Source organism: Anolis sagrei, chromosome 6, assembly GCF_037176765.1.
Source record: "Anolis sagrei isolate rAnoSag1 chromosome 6, rAnoSag1.mat, whole genome shotgun sequence".
NCBI classification, from domain to species: Eukaryota; Metazoa; Chordata; class Lepidosauria; order Squamata; family Dactyloidae; genus Anolis; species Anolis sagrei.
The window spans coordinates 7864767-7886815 of record NC_090026.1 but is presented as its reverse complement, the minus strand read 5'-3'; the positions used below and the strand labels follow the sequence as shown (position 1 = coordinate 7886815).

General features: G+C 40.1%; 2 protein-coding genes across 3 annotated transcripts; one reads left to right on the top strand and one right to left on the bottom strand.

Moving 5' to 3' along the window:
- Positions 1 to 2318: 2318 nt before the first annotated feature.
- Positions 2319 to 7857, bottom strand: NEDD8 (NEDD8 ubiquitin like modifier). The gene is made up of 4 exons (XM_067469737.1): positions 7725 to 7857; positions 6006 to 6053; positions 4145 to 4227; positions 2319 to 2806 (listed from the first exon to the last, which is right to left on the bottom strand). Exons 1-4 carry the CDS (start codon positions 7740 to 7742, stop codon positions 2716 to 2718), a joined length of 240 nt encoding a protein of 79 aa, XP_067325838.1. The 5' UTR covers positions 7743 to 7857; the 3' UTR covers positions 2319 to 2715.
- A 2861-nt stretch (positions 7858 to 10718) lies between these two features.
- GMPR2 (guanosine monophosphate reductase 2) lies at positions 10719 to 21723 on the top strand. 2 transcript variants are annotated; one of them, XM_060779969.2, is made up of 10 exons: positions 10719 to 10864; positions 14211 to 14306; positions 14857 to 14976; positions 15225 to 15308; positions 15461 to 15634; positions 17087 to 17168; positions 18897 to 19003; positions 19262 to 19304; positions 19431 to 19590; positions 21150 to 21723. In XM_060779969.2, the coding sequence occupies exons 2-10, from the start codon at positions 14220 to 14222 to the stop codon at positions 21343 to 21345; spliced, it is 1053 nt and encodes a 350-aa protein (XP_060635952.2). In that variant the 5' UTR covers positions 10719 to 10864; positions 14211 to 14219; the 3' UTR covers positions 21346 to 21723. The 2 variants fall into 2 exon arrangements, with proteins under 2 accessions (XP_060635952.2, XP_060635951.2); XM_060779968.2 differs by having other exon boundaries at positions 10719 to 10910.
- The last annotated feature ends 326 nt before the right edge of the window (positions 21724 to 22049 follow it).

Sequence of the window (22049 nt, the reverse complement as noted above, 5' to 3'; positions counted from 1 at the left end):
TTGTTTACAGTATTTATATTCCGCCATTCTCACCCCAAAGGGGACCCAGGGCGGATCATAGAACACATGTACAACAATTATTCAATGCCAATTATATAATGGCCAGACAGACAACAGACAGAGGTATATGTTTAGGCTTTCCCATCTTTCGGCATCTTTGGAGGCTGTGCTCGGTTCCGACCAGAGGGGTGCTGTCACTCCATTTCCTTGCCAAAGAGCTTTCTTTGTTTGTATGCTTTCTTCCTTTTTCTGATTGAAAAGCTATGCTTAAAATACCTCCCTGCTTTTAATGCGGTTCCTATTTATCTACTCACATTGCTGTTTAGAACTCTAATATGCTGATGACAACATAGTTTGTGCACGTTCAGAAGATGACCTACAAATACAGCTTAATGGTGTAACATTAGAAAATGTTGACCATTTCCACTCCCTTGGCAGCCACCACTGGACCGGCCACATTGTCCAAATGCCCAAAGATCACCATCTCCCAAAGCAGTTAGTCTATTCCCAACTCAAGAAAGGGAAACGTAATGTTGGAGGTCAGGAAAAGAGATTCAAAGATGGGCTTAAAGCCAACATTAGAAACTGTGGCTTAGACACTGAGAACTGGGAAGCCCTGGCCCTTGTGCGCTTTAACAGGTCAGCTGTGACCAGCAGTGCTGCGGAATTCGAAGAAGCAAAAATGGAGGATGAAAGGGAGAAACATGCCAAGAAGGTGGTGCATCAAGCCGACCGGGACTGCCTTCCACCTGGAAACTGTTGTCCTCACTGTCGGAGAACACTCAGATCAAAAATAGGTATCCACAGCCACCTATGGACCCACTGCCAAGACACTACACATGGAGGACCATTATCTTTGAGCTTTGAGGGATCGCCTAAGTATTAACCTTGAGTTGCAATCCATATCCCTTGCTGTCTACTGCTGCATAGCACAGCTTTTTTTTTTTGGGGGGGGGGGGATAACCTCAAACAAAGCAAGTGTTGAATAGCTCACCTTATGATCTTTTAGCATTTGACATCCTTATTGGACAACAATCTGATTTGCTCCTTGGCAGTTTGCTTGCCTCAAAAGCACTGAAAAAAGCCCTTTTTGTTATTTTTTGCTTGCCACTTTCTTTGATCTTTAGCTTTTCTTCATTGGGACTGTATCTGTATCAAATTTGTAGAATAAATGCAGTTTGATAGCACTTTAACCTCCATGCCTGTATGCCATGGAAAACAGAGCTGGAGCACCTGCCTCTTTGGCAGAGAAAGCTAAAGACTTTGCAAACTACAACTCCTAGGATTCCATAGCATTGAGCCACATCAGTTACATTCTGCATTAATTCTGCAGTGTAGAGAAGGAACGGGCAAACTTTGGCCCTCCTGGTGTTTTGGACTCCATCTTCTAGGTGTGAGAGTGTGACACAGCCATGGTCAAATACCAACATGGTAGAATATTTCTTTTTATTATTATTTAATTATTATTGTTATATTTATTGTTATTATTATATTCGTATTATATTTATTGTTATTGTCTGCATTTATCATTATATTTATCACCTTCTGAGAAAAAAATTATAATATCACAAAGGACTACCACCTCACCCACTTTATAGGAAATCTGCTACAAAACAGGAGCTTTTTTGTTGAGTTCCAGGGCCAGAGAAGTAGATGGCGAAAACAGAACGGCCTACTTCAGGGGAGCATGCTTGCTCCATCAATGTTTAACATTTACACAAATGATCAGCCACTGCCAGAAGAGACAAAGTTTCATTTATGCTGACGATCATGCCATCACCGCCCAAGTAAGGAGCTTTAAAATGGTTGAACAAAAGCTCTCTGAAGCTTTAGTGGTTCTCAACCTGTGGGTCCCCAGATGTTTTGGCCTTCAACTCCTAGAAATCCTAACAGCTGGTAAATTGGCTGGGATTTCTGAGAGTTGCAGGCCAAAACATCTGGGGACCCACAGGTTGAGAACCACTGCTTTAGCTACTCTTATGGCTATTACAGGCAACATCAGCTGATTCCTAATCCATCTAAAATGTAGACGTGTGCTTTTTCACCTTAAGAACAGACAAACACCTTGAGCTCTGAGGATTACCTGGGAAAGAGTCCTACTGGAGCATTGCAGCACATCAAAATACCTGGTTGTTACCCTGGACCGTGCTCTGACTTACAAGAAGCAATGTTGACTACTGGCTGTTAGGAATTGTGGGAGTTGAAGTCCAAAACACCAGGAGGGTTGAAGTTTACCCATGCTTGCTCTACAACCTATTTTGGGTTCAACATCACCAGATTCAACACACACACACACTGAAGATGCAATGCATTTCAAGGACGGTTGTATAACACCTTTATTAAACACTCAGCCATTCCAACAAAGGGGAGGAGACACTAGAACAAGGGTGCAGAGGAGGGAAGAAAATAAACCTTTACCACCGTGAAGCAAGCAGCGGTTTAAGAAGTCGCTAAGGTGGAAATGCAGTTGGAGAAATTGGGACCCGCAGGGAGGTCTGCTCCCCATTGCGCTAACTGAAGGCGGCCTCCCCTCCGCACCTGTCGCCTCCCGTAAACAAAGCCTTGCAGGAGGCAGCGGTCATTCTTCCTGGAAGTCGGAGGGGGGGAAAGGACAGCGGGAGTGCAGGCCTAATGGCTTCCCACATTTCAACCTGTCCTTTGTGGGGAGGGGAGAGGGGTGCTCCAGAGGAGAAGGTGGGGGCGGGAAATGCTCCATCATCGCAGGCCTCCTCCGCGCAGTGCCAGGACCAAATGGAGAACGGATCCACCTTGGATCTTGTAGTCAGCCGCAGTTTTTTCATCATTCCTAAAGAGAGAGAAGAGTGGGGCTGGAATTACAGAATGATAAGAGCTGGAGAAAACCCCAAGGGCCACCTCATCCAACGCCCTCCTGCAATGCAAGAAGACACAATCAAAGCCCTCTAGACAGAGGGCTATCCAGCCTGCTTAAAACCCTTTAGAGAAGGAGATTCCACCAGACTCCCAGGCAGCAGCTAATTCCACTGCCAAAGAGTTTTTACCATTAGGAAGTTCTTTAGGGGGGAATAATAATTTAAAAAGCCAATGGGATTTTGAAGTCTAGTGCGTAGATCCAGGGAAGTCATGTTACCTATGCTCTATTCTGCATTGGTCAGACCACACCTGGAATCACACTGTGTCCAATTCTGGGCACTGCAATTGAAGGGAGATGCTGACTCTAAGCTGGAATGTGTCCAGGGGAGGGTGACTCAAGGGATCAAGGGCCTGGAGAACAAGCCCTATGAGGAGTGCCTGAAAGAGCTGGAAGAAAAGGCTGAGAGGAGACATGATGAGGGCTATGTATAAATATGTGAGAGGAAGTCATAGGGAGGAAGGAGCAGGCTTGTTTTCAGCTCCTCTGGAGACTAGGACAATGGCTTCAAATGGAGAGTACACCTGAACATTAGGAAGAACTTCCTAACTGGGAGAGCTGTTCAGCAGTGGAACTCTCTGCCCTGGAGTGTGGTGGACATTTCTTCTTTGGAAGCTTTTAAACAGAGGCTGGATGGCTATCTGTCAGGGGTTTTTTGAATGTGATTTTCTTGCTTCTTGGCAGAATGGGGTCCATGAGGCCTCTTCCAACTCCTGAGCCAAAACAAAGCAAAAATCTACCATGGTATTTAAAAATGCACACTTGTGCTGTGGATCATTGAATATTTGGATACAGAGGGCCAACTATATCTCTTTTTCTCTGAAGTCTTCCAAACGTTGAAAGTGGTGCTAATATATCACAGCTGGTGATCAAGAGAGAATCTGGAGATAATATAGGCTTCAGAAGTGGTTGCATGGCTGAATGGGGCTGTTTTTCCCCATGTTTTCACCTGTTTGAAAGGCATTTGGTATGACCTTAGGGCAAAAAATGCCTGAAAACCACACTGAAATTAAAAGGAACATTGGGACAGGGCACCAGGAGGAATAGTGGGAGATCCCAGTAACCACAAAAGTTGACTTCAAGAGTTGCATGTAGCTTGTGGCTCATGCTTTCCCTATCCTAAGAAGCCCTGTGTAAGGAGTGATAATAAATGAAACATTCCATAAAATAAACAAATGAGCTATCCAAATGCTTCACTTATAAGAGTGCATTTCCCAGAATGCATGATCAAGAGCCCTTCTTGATCAAACTAACATTTGCTTGCCACTATAGATAAGCCGCTGTTGTTGAGGTGGGATCCCTTCTTTCTCTTCCACTCGCTCCTTTATTCGTTCCACCTACAGGAAGGGGAAAGAGAGCAAACCAAAGTTTTATTTCATCAAGCTAATGTTTTCACACTACTTTATGTGGCCTAGGAATACCACACAACACATTTTGTTAAAAAGGAATTGTGGGAATTTAAGTCCAAAACACCTGATGGGCCCAAGTTTTCCCGTTGTAGAAAAATTAAGAACTAAAATAAGAAGAAATAACGGGGAAAATAATGTGGGATAATGCCAGATTCATGTCTCTCACTATAGAGGCAAAGGAAGATAAAAGTAATTGGACAGAAATCATAAAACATATGACAGCCGTAATATAGCCTATGATAGCCCGTGGCTGGAGAGACAATACAAGATGGGATTTAGAAACTTGGTGGGCTTATCTAAATATATAATCATTGCTGCAATGCAACCTGAGTCCTGCCACATGCACAACGGAGGACCTTCTTGCAACAACAGAGGCACTCCAAGTGTCTAGCTACTGTCAAAGGACATTTAATAGAATACCAAGTCTACAAACTTTGCATTTTGTTTGTTTGCTTTAATGTAATACAACTGTTTTGGTTCGCTCCTGACATGATAAATAAATAATCAATGATTTCATCAATCAAAGGAGAAATAAGTATATGAATAGTCAATGGAAATGGCTTGTTCCAGTTGAGAAAATAGAGACAACAGAACAAGACTGGTACAGGAAATGGCCTGTTCTAATTGACAAAATAGAGACAACACATATAGCATTTTGAACCAGGCTTTCCACGTGGTTAAATCAATGCAATGGCATCATTTAGAACTGCTGTTCCAGGAGGGTGGAGGGAATGGGAGGGTGTGGGTGATACATATCTAAGGAATATGATACATATCTAAGGCCACGGTGGTCCACGCTCTGGTTACATCCCGAATAGACTACTGCAACGCTCTCTACGTGGGGCTGCCTTTTAAAACTTCTCGGAAGCTCTAGTTAGTCCAGCGGTTGGCAGCCAGGTTGTTAACTGGAGCTGCATATAGGGAGCGTACCACTCCTCTGTTGCGCCAGCTCCACTGGCTGCCAATTAGCTTCCGGGCACAATTCTAAGTGCTGGTTTTAACCTTTAAAGTCCTGAATGGTTCTGGCCCAGATTACCTGTCTAAACGTACTTCCTGCTATGAACCATCACAAAGCTTAAGATCATCAGGAGAGGCCTTGCTCTCGATCCCACCACTCTTGAAACGCGGTTGGTGGGGACTAGAGACAGGGCCTTCTCGGCAGTGGCCCTCTGTCTGTGGAACTCTATCCCTAAGGACATCAGGTTGGTCACCCCCCTCCTGTCCTTTAGAAGACAACTGAAGACCTGGCTCTGGGGCCAGGCGTTCAATTAAGAGACCAGCGGCAATAGGAAAAGGAAATTTGGATTTTGTGACATGGATTCTCCTGGCTCGGCTTGGTTTTACTGGCACGTTAATCTATTAATTTATTGTTAAAATTTTACTGATGATGTTGTACAATGTTTTAAAATGATTTTATTGTGAATTGTAATTTTTATGGTATTTATGCAGTTAGCATCCTCTCATGCTCATGTGTGACTGCGCTGAGTCCCCCTTGTGGGACTCAGGGCGGGATATAAATATATTAAATAAATAAATAATGTATAAAATGTCATTTAAGGAATATTTACTTTTGGAATCATGTATATGGAGATAAGTCTTGTAAGGCAAAAGTTTTGTTAATTGTTGGGATGTATCAAATAAAACAATAATAATAGAAGTTTGCCCACGTCTGCAATATCCGCCATGTTTCCCTGAAACTGATATACCTTGTCTGTGGGTTCGATGTCGATCTCAATCTCCTTCCCAGTTAGCGTCTGCAACAAAAGAGAAAAGGGGTTATTTCTTTATTGTGTCAGTATCAACCAGACAATTGTATTACATTGTTAACGAACAGACAAAACAGAGTTTGCAAGCTTGGTAGTTGATTAAATGTCCTTTGACCAGTAGCTGGCCACTTGGAGTGCCTCTGGTGTTGCCGCAAGAAGGTTCTCTATTGTGCATGTGGCAGGGCTCAGGGTGCATTGCAGCAGGTGGTCAGTGGTTTGCTCTTCTCCACACCTGCATGTTGTGGATTCCACTTTGTAGCCCCATTTCTTGAGGTTGGCTCTGCATCTCGTGGTGCCAGAGCGCAGTCTGTTCAGTGCCTTCAAAGTCGCCCAGTCCTCCGTGTGCCCAGGGGGGAGTCTCTCATTGGGTATCAGCCATTGATTGAAGTTCTAGGTTTGAGCCTGCCACTTTTGGACTCTCGCTTGCTGGGGTGTTCCAGCGAGTGTCTCTGTAGATCTTAGAAAACTATTTCTTGATTTAAGTTGTTGACGTGATGGCTGATACCCAAACAAGGGATGAGCTGGAGATGTCACTGCCTCGGTCCTTTCACTATTGGCTGCTACTTCCTGGCAGATGTCAGGTGGTGCAATACCGGCTAAACAGTGTAATTTCTCCAGTGGTGTAGGGCGCAGACACCCGTGATAATGCGGCATGTCTCATTAAGAGCCACATCCACTGTTTTAGCGTGGTGAGATGTGTTCCACACTGGGCATGCATACTCAGCAGCAGAGTAGCATAGCGCATAGGAAGATGTCTTCACTGTATCTGGTTGTGATCCCCAGGTTGTGCCAGTCAGCTTTCATATGATATTGTTTTTGCACCCTTTTTTTGCTTGATATTCAGGCAGTGCTTCTTGTAGATCAGTCCAGAGTGACTCCCAGGTATTTGGGTGCACTGCAATGCTCCAGTGGGATTCCTTCCCAGGTGATCCTCAGAGCTCGGGATGCTTGTCTGTTCTTAAAGTGAAAAGCACATGTCTGTGTTTTAGATGGGCTAGGGATCAGCTGTTTTTCTCTGTAATAGGCAGTAAGGGCACCTAGAGCTTTGGAGAGCTTCTGTTCAACCACCTCAAAGCTCCCTGCTTGAGTGGTAATGGCACGATCATCAGCACAGATGAAGCTCTCTGTCCCTTTGGCAGTGGCTGGTCATTTGTGTAGATGTTGAACATGGATGGAGCAAGCACGCTCCCCTGAGGCAGGCCGCTCTTCTGTTTCCGCCATCTGCTTCTCTGGCCCTGGAACTGAACAAAAAAGCTCCTGTTTTGTAGCAGGTTTCCTCTGAGGCGGTGAGGTGGTAGTCCTTTGTGATATTATACATTTTTCCTTAAGCGGATGAGGGGGAAAAGGAAAGGGCCTGAGGCTGTTAGGAATGGTGGGAGTTGGAGTCCAAAGCACTTGGAAGGTCCAAGTTGGCCCAGGCTTAGCCTAGATGTTTCCTACCTCAGTTAGGAATGGTGGGAGTTGGAGTCCAAAACACCTGGAGGTAGGTCCCAAGCACACAACACTTTAGGCCTGGGTTGCCTTCCATTGTGACATTCCGCCTTCCTCTCTAGCTCTCCCACCACACACCAAGGCAGGGGTGGAAAGGCACAAAGGGACTCCCAGCTTCCCTTCTCCCCTAGGAAACCAAACAACAACCCACAACCCTCTTTTCTTTACCTTCACTTTGATCAGCATCCTGGCCGGTCTGGCTCTTCAATCCCTCGCTCAGCCTTTGACCTCGGAAGTAGAACCAGGAAGCCCGTGAGAGAGGGTGAGCCGCCTTCCGCTGCCTGGCTGGTCACACCCTCTCTTCTGCCTCGAGTTCCGGTGTTGGTGTGACGTCACTTCCGGCAGCTGGCTCAATGAGAAAGCCAGCAAAAGCTTTGCAGTCACTTAAGACACCGGAATCTCTCTCTCTCTCTCTATCTAAATATTATATTGGATATATGTAGTTATATGTATTATATAAATCATTAAATATATAATATGTCATATATCATATATTTCTATACATATATATATATATGTTATATTGTATAGCTCATAATATAATATGTAATATATCATATATATATATATATTCTATTGTATAGTCATAATATGTAATATATCATATATTTCTATACACATATATATTATATTGTATATATCATAATATGTAATATATATTTCTCTCCATATATAGTATAGCTCATAATATAATATGTGATGTATAATATTTCTATATATATATTCTATTGTATAGCTCATTATATAATATGTAATATATCATATATTTCTATACATATATATTATATTGTATGTATCATAATATATGTAATATATCATATATTTCTATATATATATTTATATTGTATAGCTCATAATATAATATGTAATATATTATATATTTCTATACATATAAAATATGTATTGTAGATATCATAATATATTTCTCTACATATATATATAATGTATATATCATAATATGTAATATATCATATATTTCTATATATATTATATTGTATAGTCATATGATATGTAATATATCATATTTCTATACATATATATATTATATTGTATGGCTCATAATATAATATGTAATTATCATATATTTCTCTCTCTATATATGTATTGTATAGCTCATAATATAATATGTAATATATCATATATTTCTCTATATATTTTATAGCTCATAATATAATATGTAATATATCATATATTGCTATATATATATTCTATTGTATAGCTCATAATATAATATGTAATATATCATATATATATATATATATATATATATATATAATTTATTTACTTCACTTGTATACCGCTATTCTCAGCCCTTAGGCGACTCATAGCGGTTAACAACAATAATAGCAGAAATTCAATGCAGCATAACAAGGTATTTAAAAGCAATTAACACAATAGCAGACTAAGCAGTTAAACAACAATAAACATTAATTGGCGTCTCATAACTAGAATCATGATCCAAACTCGTCGTCCGTAATTCCATTCCTAAAATTCATTGCACTGCCTATTCAAACACCTGTTCAAATAACCAGGTTTTCACTTTTCTCCGAAATACCATCAATGAGGGAGCTGATCTAATGTCTGTGGCAAACGCGTTCCATAGCTGAGGGGCCACCACCGAGGAGGCTCTGTCTCTCGTCCTCACCAGCCGTGCCTGTGTTGCAGGCGGGATCGAGAGCAGGGCCTCCCTGGAAGAACTCAAAGTCCTAGTGGGTTCGTAGGCAGAGATGCGATCGGATAGGTAACTTAAAATATATATATTATATTGTATAGCTCATAATATAATACGTAATATATCATATATTTCTATACATATATATATTATTGTATATATCATAATATATTATGTAATATATCATATATTTCTATACATATAATATTGTATATATAATATACTATGTAATATATATATTATATTGTATATATCGTAATATAATATGTAATATATCATATATTTCTATACATATATATTATATTATATATCATAATCAATATATGTATTATATATACTATACTATATATATGATCTATTAAATATATACTATATATATAAATAAATATTTATAGAAATATGATATATTACATATTACTTACTTATTATTTAAGTAAGTAATATGTATATAAAACATAAACTATTATTTATATATATTATATGACATCTATTATGATATATATATAATATACTATATACTATATATTAAATGTATACTATATATACACAAAATACATGCATATTTATATAAATATATATTACATACTACTTATATATTGTATGTATCATAATATAATATCTAATATATACTTATATATATCATAATTAATATAATATGTATTATATATACTATTTATAATATATATTAACTATATTATATATAAAATAAATAAATATTTATATAAATATATATTACTTAAGTAAGTAATATGTAATATATCATATTTATACAAATACTTATTTTGTGTACATATATATAATATATTTAATATATGTTAAATATATTATATAAATATAATAAATATTTATATGAATATGATATATTACTTATTACTTAAGTAAGTAACATGTAATATATATAAATGTTGTGTGTATAGATATATAATATATTAATACATATAATATATATAGTATAATATATATATATATATATATAATATATATATATATATATTATATAATATATATAAATAATAGTTTATGTTATATATATACACACACACACACACACACATATCTATATGTTTTGCCTATAACCAAGCCAAAACTGCCCAGCGCAATGCACCATGGGAGATGTAGTCCTTTCCCCATAGAAGCGCTGTTTTCCTGAACGCCTTAAAACTACAATTCCCATGATACCTTCCTTCTCTTATTCTTTCAAACTATTAAAATAACACTCGGTGAGAAAAGGCGTGTGTTTGTCCCACCTCACCTAAAATTCTTAAAATTTCGCTGTTTAACCCGCTTCTAATCTTGTGAAACTACCTTGAGTTTAAACGGACTACATTCCCCATGACGCATTGCGAAAAAAACCAAAGCGGCCGACTTGAATAGGTTCGCGCGCTGCACACTGGGAAGCGTAGTCCCTTTCGTGCTTGAGTCTCCTGATTTCATTGGTTAGTCCTTTCGCCGGTTTCACGTGCGATTTAAGGCGCATGCGCAGTACGTTATTATTGCCTGTAGTCCATGGAACCCTCCTTTACCATTATAGTGAGTCAAGACCAAGACTACATTTCCCACAAGTCAGTGCGCTGGCTAAGAAAAAGGGTCCAGAATAGCAGAAAAGCCTTCTGGAATTATTTGCTCCAGGAAGGAGGTACTTGTTGACTTTCACTTTCTTTTCCCCAGAAGATTTATTGGAGGTAGGCGTGTTTATTGGGGTGAACTGGAAATGGGGTTCATTTGGGGGCCTTAGAGCAATAAATCCCAGAATAATAGGAAAAAAAATATGTTTTTAATGCTGCATATTAAATGAATCTATGAAATATCTAATGACAATGCTTGGAAAAGCTGTTACCATTTCTGTTATTATTATTTGGGGAATTTTGGGATTTTTAATCTCCAGATTCTAGGAGTTTATGGTCCAAAAATGTAGTTTTCCAACTATAATTTCCCAATGATATGCAATGTCATAATCCCAATTTATTTGGAGTGATTTGGAAAGATATTTGCTTTTGCAGAAATAGACTCAAACTCGAATTAATTCTGAATTATGGCATTAGTGGTTTTGCAGCTAGAAGATAGCAATTGAAATTCAGAGCAAAGTCAGGGCTTTAATTAGTATCATTTCCATAATATGGGAAGTTGAAGTAACACATCATCTCCTCTAGAGGTCGCCCAAGGATGTCAGATAGATTAGGGATAAATAAGCCAAGATAGGCTGGAATAGAACTTTTAACATGCTCAGAGGAATTGATAGGGAGAAAGTATTCAGTATTGTGTCTTCAGGAAAAAAATATTATTCCTATTATTAATATTATTATTATTGAGCTAAAGTATTCAGTATTGTGTCTTCAGGAAAAAAATATTATTCCTATTATTAATATTATTATTATTGAGCTAAAGTATTCAGTATTGTGTCTTAAGGAAAAATATTATTCCTGGTATTATTATTATTATTATTATTATTGGGCTAAAGGATTCAGTATTGTGTCTTAAGTAAAAACATTACTTCTTGTATTATTATTATTATTGTTGTTGTAGGGTTAAAGTATTCAGTATTGTGTCTTAATGAAAATATTATTTCTTGTGTTATGATTATTATTATTATTATTGTAGGGCTAAAGGATTCAGTATTGTGTCTTAAGAAAAAATATTATTCATGGTGTTGTTATCATTATCATTATCATTGGGCTAAAGTATTCAGTATTGTGTCTTAAGGAAAAATATTATTTCTGGTATTATTATTATTATTATTATTATTGTAGGGCTAAAGGATTCAGTATTGTGTCTTAAGAAAAAATATTATTCATGGTATTATTATTATTATTATTATTGGGCTAAAGTATTCAGTATTGTGTCTTAAGGAAAAAATATTATTCCTGGTATTATTATTATTATTATTATTGTAGGGCTAAAGTATTCAGTATTGTGTCTTAAGGGAGAAAATATTATTCCTGGTATTATTATTATTATTATTATTATTATTATTATTGGGCTAAAGTATTCAGTATTGTGTCTTAAGGGAGAAAATATTATTCCTGGTATTATTATTATTATAATTATTATTATTATTATTATTATTATTATTGTATGGTTAAAGGATTCAGTATTGTGTCTTAAGAAAAATATTATTTCTATTATTATTATTATTATTATTATTATTATTATTATTGTAGGGCTAAAGGATTCAGTATCTTGTCTTAAGAAAAATATTAGTTCTTATATTATTATTATTGTAGGGCTAAAGGATTCAGTATTGTGTCTTAAGGAAAAAATATTATTCCTGGTCTTATTATTATTATTATTATTATTATTGGGCTAAAGTATTCAGTATTGCGTCTTAAGAAAAATATTAGTTCTTATATTATTAATATTATTATTATTGTAGGCTAAAGGATTCAGTATTGTGTCTTAAGAAAAAAATTATTTCTTATATTATTATTATTATTATTATTATTATTGTAGGGCTAAAGGATTCAGTATTGTGTCTTAAGAAAAAATATTCCTGGTGTTATTATTATTATTATTGGGCTAAAGTATTCAGTATTGTGTCTTAAGGAAAAAAAATATTATTCCTGGTATTATTATTATTATTATTGGGCTAAAGTATTCAGTATTGTGTCTTCAGGAAAAAAATATTATTCCTGGTATTATTATTATTATTATTATTGGGCTAAAGGATTCAGTATTGTGTCTTAAGAAAAATATTATTCCTGGTGTTGTTGTTATTATTATCATCATCACTTGGCAAAAGTATTCAGTATTGTGTCTTCAGGAAAAATATTATTTCTTATATTATTATTATTATTATTATTATTATTATTATTGTAGGGCTAAAGGATTCAGTATTGTGTCTTAAGAAAAAAATTCCTGTTGTTGTTGTTGTTGTTGTTATTATTGGGCTAAAGTATTCAGTATTGTGTCTTAAGTAAAAACATTATTTCTTGTATTATTGTTGTTGTTGTTGTTGTTGTAGGGCTAAAGTATTCAGTGAAACACTGAAAAACCCAGCAGAAGAGACTTAAAATGTCAAAAAATAAAATAAAAAATCAATTACAGTGCATGCCCAAAACCACATATATACATAAACACACATATATACACATACACACAAACATACACACACAAACACATATACACAGACTGGGCTACTGCAACGCGTGGCAGGGGACAGCTAGTATCTATATAAATAAAAATGTAATGTTCGTTTGTGGGATTAACATAACTCAAAAACCACTGGACGAATTGACACCAAATTTGGACACATGACACCTCTCAGGCCAACAAGTGACCATCACTCATAAAAACACTGAAAAACACAGCAGAAGGGACTTAAAAAGCCAACAAACAAAAAATCCATTATAGCACATGCACAAAACCACATATATACACAAACACACATATATACACATACACACAAACATAGACACACACACACAAAACACATATACACAGACTGGGCCATAGCAGCCCGTGGCAGGGGATGGCTAGTAATGAAATAATAATAATAATAATATAATAATAATAATAATAATAATAATAACACTTTATTTATACCCCGCTACCATCTCCCCAAGGGACTCGGTGCAGCCCAAAATATAACAATACAAGCAATAACAACAATAATTACATTATTATATTATAATAATAATAATTATATTATTATTAGTATTATAATATTAATTATTAATATAATAATAATTATTAATAATAATTATACAACAGGGTTAAAACAAAGCAATAGAAAACAACACTATTATAATACATATAACAAAATACACACAAGACCACACCAATAAAATATAGGTAAAATTGACTGGGTATTCCTGCCAGAAGAGATCGGTCTGAGTCTTTCCCTAAATCCTCTCTGATTCTTTTCCTAATTCCTTTGCTGGCTCATAAATACTTTCATCCCTGGGGGAAAAAAACCCAAAACAAAACCCTTGCATTTTCTCTCCATTGTCTCTAGAGTTTATACCCTTGATCCTTTTGTCTTCCAGGGCTCCAAGATGCCGCACATTGATAACGACATTAAGTTAGACTTCAAGGATGTCCTCCTCCGGCCAAAACGGAGCACCCTCAAATCCCGCAGTGAGGTGAGCTTTGGAGAAAGCCTCTTTGGTTCTTCATGTGGGATGGAAGGTCTCATTTAAGAAAGGATGTAGATTGGGATTTCTCCTTGGAAGATGTGGGTTTCCAGGTGGTCCTTGAAGCCCTTGTTTCGTAGGATAAACTTGGAGAAGATGGTGTTGTAGAGAACAGGATGGAGGAGTTGGCCTGCATGTCCTCTGCTCTGGGGTGGAATTGATCAAGATGATGACCCAGTTGGTATATATAGGGCAGAGCTTTCCACACTGTGTGTTGCAACACGTTAGTGGAGGCATGGGCAAACTTTGGCCCTCCAGGTGTTTTGGACTTCAACTCCCACAGTTCCTAACAGCCTACCGGCTGTTAGGAACTGTGAGAGTTGAAGTCCAAAACACCTGGAGGGCCAGAGCTTGCCGATGCCAGTTTAAGCAATTCTGGACGTAGGGCATATCTCATACCAGAGTGGGATCTTGACATGGTTCCCTAGCTTACCTGGTACATGATGGCTGGTGAACCGTGTCATCCTTGGGTTTGTCTTGATCTTGTGCCTTCCTCCAGGTGGATCTCATGAGGTCCTTCACGTTCCGTAACTCCAAGCAGACGTACACAGGGATCCCCATCATCGCCGCCAACATGGACACCGTGGGCACTTTTGAGATGGCCAAAGTTCTGTGCAAGGTATGGGTCTCACTAGGATCTCCTTCTCTCTTCTGGACAGATGTAGAGTCATAGAGTTGGAATGGACCCTATGGGTCATCTTGTCCAATCATAATTGAATCCTTCCCGAGAGATGGTCATCTAGCTTTTGTTTACAAACCTCCAGAGAGGGAGACTCTGCTGCATATTCCACTGTCAAACAGCCTGCAATATCCCTTGATAATTCTGTGTCTCATCATTTGTTCTTTCTTCCACTCCTTGTTCTCCAGTTCTCTCTCTTCACCGCCATCCACAAACACTATAGTCTGGATGAGTGGAAGGAGTTTGCAGCTGACAACCCAGATTGCCTGCAGGTGAGTGGCTTTGTCTCCCTCCCCTTTGCTTCCCTGGCACGAAACAGGAGTTTCTGAGTCTTTCATAGGGGCTTTTTGGGGGATGGCGGTCACTTAGTGGTGCAGGCCATTGCTCTGTTGTTTTCCCGTCTCCTTCTGATGTCTTTCCTTAGAACGTGGCAGCCAGTTCGGGCACTGGCTCCATGGACTTTGAGCTGCTGGAGCAGATCCTGGAGAGCGTGCCTCAGGTGCGCTACATCTGCCTGGATGTGGCCAACGGCTACTCAGAACACTTCGTCCAGTTCTTGAGAGACGTGCGCAGGCGATTTCCGGATCACACCATCATGGTAAGCCCACCTTCCTTGACTGCGTCCCACTCTCTCAAGCAGGCTGTCATACACAAGGCTGACCTTAAACACCACACCAGCTTGGTAACATCAACAAGAACTAGCTGTCCCCTGCCATGCATTGCTGTGGCTCAGTCTGTGTATGTGTGTTACGTGTGTGTATAAATGTGTAGATATATTTGTGTGTATATGTATATATGTGGTTTTGAGCATGCATTGCATTGTATTTTTATTTTTTGGCTTTTAAAGTCTCTTCCACTGTGTTTTTCAGTGTTTTTATGAGTGATGGTCACTCGTTGGCCTGATAGGTGTATTGTGTCCAAATTTGGTGTCAATTCGTCCAGTGGTTTTTTGAGCTATTTTAATCCCACAAATGAACATTGCATTTTTATTTATATAGATATCTGTAGGCAAAGCAGTAAAATAAACAAAACAGTAAAGTTCCCAAAAACAAGGGATAGTCCATGAGCTTCAAGGCAAAAATTAGATCCATTGGAACAACAATCCAGGAAAGAAGGCAGCATGAAAAACCCAATACACAAATCAGGAGCTTGGCAAAAACTTGGTACATGAAACTAAGAACACTTAAAAGCAAAACTGTCATGAAATTCCAGCGTTGACCCAACTGAGGTAACTCTTTCCCATGAATCAATGTAAAGCTTTTCCAGATCCCAAAACCAAAAGGAATGCATTTCTCTTGACCTCAAAAGAAACCTTTATCTGGTAGTAAGGTCAAGAGAAATGCATTACTTTCGGTTTTGGAACCTGGAAAAGCCTTACATTGATTCATGGGAAGGAGTTGCCTCAGTTGGGTCAACGCTGGAATTTCATGAAGGTTTTGCTTTTAAGTATTCTCTTTTCTCGTAAATGAACTGATCTACTTTGGGCCTGGGCACTCTATCTCTGTTTACAAAAGCCTTGCTTTCTATCTACACTCTCATTAACTACTGCACCTGACTAATCATCTTCAGACAGTTGCTCAGAGAAAGACTGTGAAGGGCTTCTCCCAGGAATGTGACCTTGTGAATCTTCCTGAGACAGCTCATGTCTCTCGTCTTGAGTTTAACTCAGGCCCTGGCAAACCCTCATCTCCACTGCTAATAGATCCAGGCTCACCATCATCCCCATTCCTATCATGAACATCATGTCCATCCAGTCCAACCCCCTGCCAAGAAGAAGGAATGTTGCATTCAAATCACCCCTGGCTGGATGGCCATCTGTCAGGGGTGATTTGAATGCAACATTCCTGCTTCTTGGCAGGGGGTTGGTTGGACTGGATGGCCCATGAGGTCTCTTCCAACTCTTTGATTCTATGATTCTATGATCAGACACAATCATAGGCTGAACAGGCTGACATACAACACGGGCATGGGCAACCTTTAGGCCCTTCAGGTGTTTTGGATTTCCAACTCCCACAATTTTACTTCTCCTGTTTCTTTTTGCTATCCTTAGGCCGGGAATGTGGTGACTGGGGAGATGGTGGAGGAGCTTGTCTTGTCAGGAGCCGACATCATCAAAGTGGGGATTGGACCAGGTAATGATAAAAAGAACCCGTGAAATGGTCTGAGTGTTGGACTATGTTTCTGGAAGCCAAGGGTTGAATCTCTGCTTGGCCATAGAAACCCATAAGGTGACTCTGGGTTAGTCACACACTCTCAGCCCCAGTAAGTCTTAATATTGTCCTACATTGTAAAGCAGGCAACAACAATGAGCAACTCTTATCATAGAGTTGGAAGAGAACTCCAGGGTCCATCCAGTACAACCCCCTTCTGCCATGCCTCTGTTTAAAAGCCTCCAAAGAAGGAGCTTCCACCTTGCCTTCAGAAAGCTCTTGCTAATGTTTAGGTGGAATCTCTTTTCCTGCTATTTAAAGTATTAGGAAAAGGTATACGGTATTAGGACAAGTGGAAGATGTTGGGCGAGTGGGCTTATTATCAAAAGACTCTCATAAATGCACAGCAGAGTAATTTAGCAGCAGGATGACCCAGCATTTGTAGCCACAATTGATAAAAAGAACAAAAACATACAGACCAATGTTATCTCTTCCATAGAAAGCTTTTCTTTATAGCAAAATAATTTGGTTGCACTTTTTAATAAAACAAGGTTTCCATAACACAAATAAAGTTCAACCTTCACACTGGAGCTTCACACGAGGCCTTCTCATACTGAGGCCTGCTAACACTGAGGCCTACCTCACACTGAGGCCTTTCTCCCATTGAGGTCTCTCTCACAGTGAGGTGAACTAACACTGAGGCATTCTCTCACTAAAGCCTTCTCTTACACTGAGGGTTCTCTCAGATTGATTCATCTCTCACACTGAAGCAAACTAACACTGAGGCCTTCTCTCACTGAGGCCTTCTCTTACACTGACGGTTCTCTCAGACTCCCCTCTCACACTGAAGCAAACTAACACTGAGGTAAACTAAGCTAGAGGCACACCTGCTAATATTGAACTGCAGTTTTTGCTCAGTCATTTGTATCTATTTAACACTTTCAGTGCTTGACTCACATTTTTTTATCTCTTTCGTAGGAGGCTTTTCTTTATAGCAAAATAATCTGGTTGCACTATTTACATGAATAAGGTTTCCATAACACACAAAAAAATTCAACTTTGATGCTGGAGCTTCACACATGAGGCCTTCTCATACTGAGGCCTACCTCACACTGAGGTCTTTCTCCCACTGAGGCCTCTGTCACACTGAGGCGAATGAACACTGAGGCCTTCCCTCACACTGAGGGCTCTCTCAGACTGGCACCTCTCTCACACTGAGGCGAACAAGGTTTCCATAACACAAATAAAGTTCAACCTTCACACTGGAGCTTCACACACAAGGCCTTTTCATACTGAGGCCTACTAACACTGAGACCTACCTCACACCGAGTCCTTCCTCTCACTGAGGCCTTTCTCCCACCCAGGTCTCTCTCACACTGAAGCCTTATCTCACACTGAGGGCTCTCTCACACTGAGGCGAACTAAGCTACAGGCACACCTGCTAATATTGAACTGCAGCTTTTGCTGGGACATTGTATCTATTTAACCCTTTCAATTCTTGACTCACAATTGTGTAATTTAAAATACCTAGTTAATTTTAATATATCTGACAGAAGACACTTGTGCCTCAAGTAATCCTGAAGACTATTTTTTTCCGTGAAATGGGACATATCAATATTTGATATAATGTTTTCAGATAATTTTTTGGGACCTTTACAGCTCACATCCTTCCCACTCATTTGAACTCAATCCCAACTTTGCTCGTTCCAGGCTCGGTTTGCACCACACGGAAGAAGACTGGAGTGGGCTACCCTCAGCTGAGTGCGGTCATGGAGTGTGCTGATGCTGCTCACGGCCTCAATGGGCACATCATTTCGGTAAGTCACCCCAGTTGCTGACACTTAGCACTGCTTATATTGCAGGCATGGTCCAACTTCGACTTTCCCTCCAGGTGTTTTGGACTTCAACTCCCACAACTCCTAACAGCTGGTAAACTGGCTGGGATTTTTGGGAGTTGAAGTCCAAAACACCTGGAGGGCCAAAGTTTGTTCATGTTTGAGCTATGGGATATACATGTCACTTGCTAGATAAAATAATGCATTTCCATTTGGATCTTTCCATCCTCTTTCCTGCAGGACGGAGGCTGCAGCTGCCCAGGGGATGTGGCAAAGGCGTTTGGTAAAACCTCATCTTCCTTATTGCTCTCTATTAAAATGTCTTGCAAGGTTGAAGGCAGAACCCTCTGTGGTTCCTCAGTTTCCTGACAGCTCTGTCAATGCCATTCCTGATTTTGTTCTGGTTCAGGCGCCGGTGCGGACTTTGTCATGCTGGGCGGGATGCTGGCCGGGCACACGGAGTCTGGTGGAGACCTCATTGAGAAAGGAGGCAAGCAATACAAGCTCTTCTACGGCATGAGCTCAGAAGTGTCCATGAAGAAGTACGCCGGAGGTGTTGCCGAATATCGGTACGGTGGCCTGATGGGAAAAGCTGTTGTCCTTGAAACAGAGCTCAGGGAAAGGCAGAGTATGAAGACGGCAAATAAATAGTGACTTTATCTTCTCTTCTAGGGACTGTTGGCAGGAATGTTGTGGGGGAAATGTCATTTTCTGGATGCATTTTCTCATGTTGTCTCTCATAGTTGAGGTCTACCTATGATGTCAATCACAGGCCTCTCTCATCTTTTTAAGTGGGAGAACTTGTACATTTGGTATCTGACTAAATATTTATTTATTTATTTATTTTGTGTACTTCTACCTCGCCCTTCTCAACCCCCGAGGGGGGACTCAGGGCAGCTTACAAAAAGGCACAATTTGATGCCTGCACAATACCTTTCCGACCGCATCTCGGCCTATGAACCCACCAGAAATTTGAGATCTTCCGGGGAGGTCCTGCTCTCGATCCTGCCAGCTTCACAAGCACGGCTGGCGGGGACGAGAGACAGGGCCTTCTCGGTGGTGGCTCCCCGGCTGTGGAACGCCCTTCCCACAGATATTAGATTAGCACCATCTCTAATGGTCTTCCGCAAAAAAGTAAAGACCTGGTTATTTGTGCAGGCGTTCGAATAATTAGTGCAAAGACTGGTAATGACATAGGAATGGAACAATGATGACAAATCTGGATCATGTTTTTAGTGACGAGACGCCAGTGAATGGTTATCGTAGTAATTGTGTATTAATTGTATATTAGATTAGGTTGTTAACTGTTTTATATTGGTGTTGAATTCTGCTGTGTTCTGTGTCTTGTGAACCGCTGTGAGTCGCCTTCGGGCTGAGAACAGCAATATAGAAGCAAAGTAAGTAAGTAAATAAATAAATAATACAGATAAACGTATAAAAACAGCAATTAAAACAGTTATAACAGTTAAAAACAATCAATATATATCACAGTCAGTAAACCAATCTCAAGCTCCGCGTTCAACCATATTTCATTCTACATTGACTATTCCTATCAGTCAGGATGTCGCTGATCTAACTTCCCCGGGGAGTGAATTCCACAGGTGAGGGGCCACCACCGAGAAGGCCCTGCTACTCGTCCCCGCCAATCTCACTTGTGATAGAGGCGGGGCTGAGAGCAGGTGGGACGTAGAGGGAGATCTGTTTGGACAGATACGCTGGGCCGGAACCGTATAGGGTTTTGTAGGTCAAAACCAACACTTTGAATTGTGCTCGGAATTGGATCGGCAGCCAGTGGAGCTGACATAGCAGAGGGGTGGTATGCTCCCTGTATGACGCTCCGGTGAGTACTCTGGCCGCCTCTCGCTGGACTAATTGAAGTTTCCGAACAGTCTTCAAAGGCAACCCCACGTAGAGTGCGTTGCAGTAATCTAATCGGGATGTAACAAGAGCGTGGACCACTGTGGCCAGATCCGACTTCCCAAGGTACGGGCGCACTGTAAATAGAAGAGGTGTTAGGGAAAACGTACCCAAAAATATAGCAGAAATGAGATGGTCAAGGGATTGCTGGGTCCTTGAATGTGAATCTAAAGCCTATAGGCCTTTTCAGCCCTCTTTCTCTGATCCGCAGGGCCTCGGAAGGGAAGGTGGTGGAGGTGCCCTTCAAGGGCGACGTGGAGCACACCGTGAGGGACGTCCTGGGGGGCATCCGCTCCACCTGCACCTACGTGGGGGCCGCAAAGCTGAAGGAGCTCAGCCGCAGGACCACCTTCATCCGGGTCACCCAGCAAGCCAACCCCATCTTCAGGGATTCGGACCAGCCCTGAGCCTCCCTCTCCTTTCCTCCTGGTGAAAAGATTGGACTTGGAGTAGTGGAGAGTGCCGTATAAGATGGTAGAATCACACAGGGATGGACCTGTTTGCCCAGACCATACATGGCCAAAACTATTCCTCTGCAGTTAATTCTTTAGGATGCAGATTCCCAAGAATTCTGGGAGCTGTCATTTCCAACCCTATACAGCAAATGTTTTTTGGTCTCTCCAAATCTGTAGTTCTCTACAATTGACCATGCCGATGTTTTGGAATATCAATTCCCAGAAGCACCTAGGCCAGGCATGGGCCAACTTGGTCCCTCCAGGTGTTTTGGACTCCAACTCCCACCATTCCTAACAGCCTCAGGCCCTTTCCTTTTCCCCCTCAGCCGCTTAAGCGGCTGAGGGGGAAAAGGAAGGGGCCTGAGGCTGTTAGGAATGATGGGAGTTGGAGTCCAAAGCACCTGGAGGGACCAAGTTTGCCAATGCCTGATCTAGGCAGCCAAATTCTTGAGAAATATTTTTCAAAACCATTTCACTCCATCGTATTTATGATTCCAACGAACGCTAATTTCTTCCCCACTCCTTGATCAAAGGGGAGAAATGTAGTTTTCCATGTTGTAGGATAGTTGTTGCCTTACAGCATTCCATCTTTTGTTTCCAAAGACCAAAAGAGAGCAGGGTTCGCTCTCCTCCGCTAGTGAGGAGGGAATGAGCTT

Bases quoted from the DNA above. Each gene is read 5' to 3' on its own strand.
- NEDD8 (XM_067469737.1), bottom strand. The intron at 4,228-6,005 runs GTATATCAGTTT...CCCTTCCTGTAG, and splicing joins ACATCGAACCCACAGACAAG to GTGGAACGAATAAAGGAGCG. The intron at 2,807-4,144 runs GTTAGTTTGATC...CTCTCTCTTTAG, and splicing joins ATCTATAGTGGCAAGCAAAT to GAATGATGAAAAAACTGCGG.
- GMPR2 (XM_060779969.2), top strand. From the start codon at position 14,220: ATGCCGCACATTGATAACGACATTAAGTTAGACTTCAAGGATGTCCTC. The intron at 15,309-15,460 runs GTGAGTGGCTTT...GTCTTTCCTTAG, and splicing joins ACAACCCAGATTGCCTGCAG to AACGTGGCAGCCAGTTCGGG. The intron at 19,305-19,430 runs GTAAAACCTCAT...GTTCTGGTTCAG, and splicing joins GGATGTGGCAAAGGCGTTTG to GCGCCGGTGCGGACTTTGTC.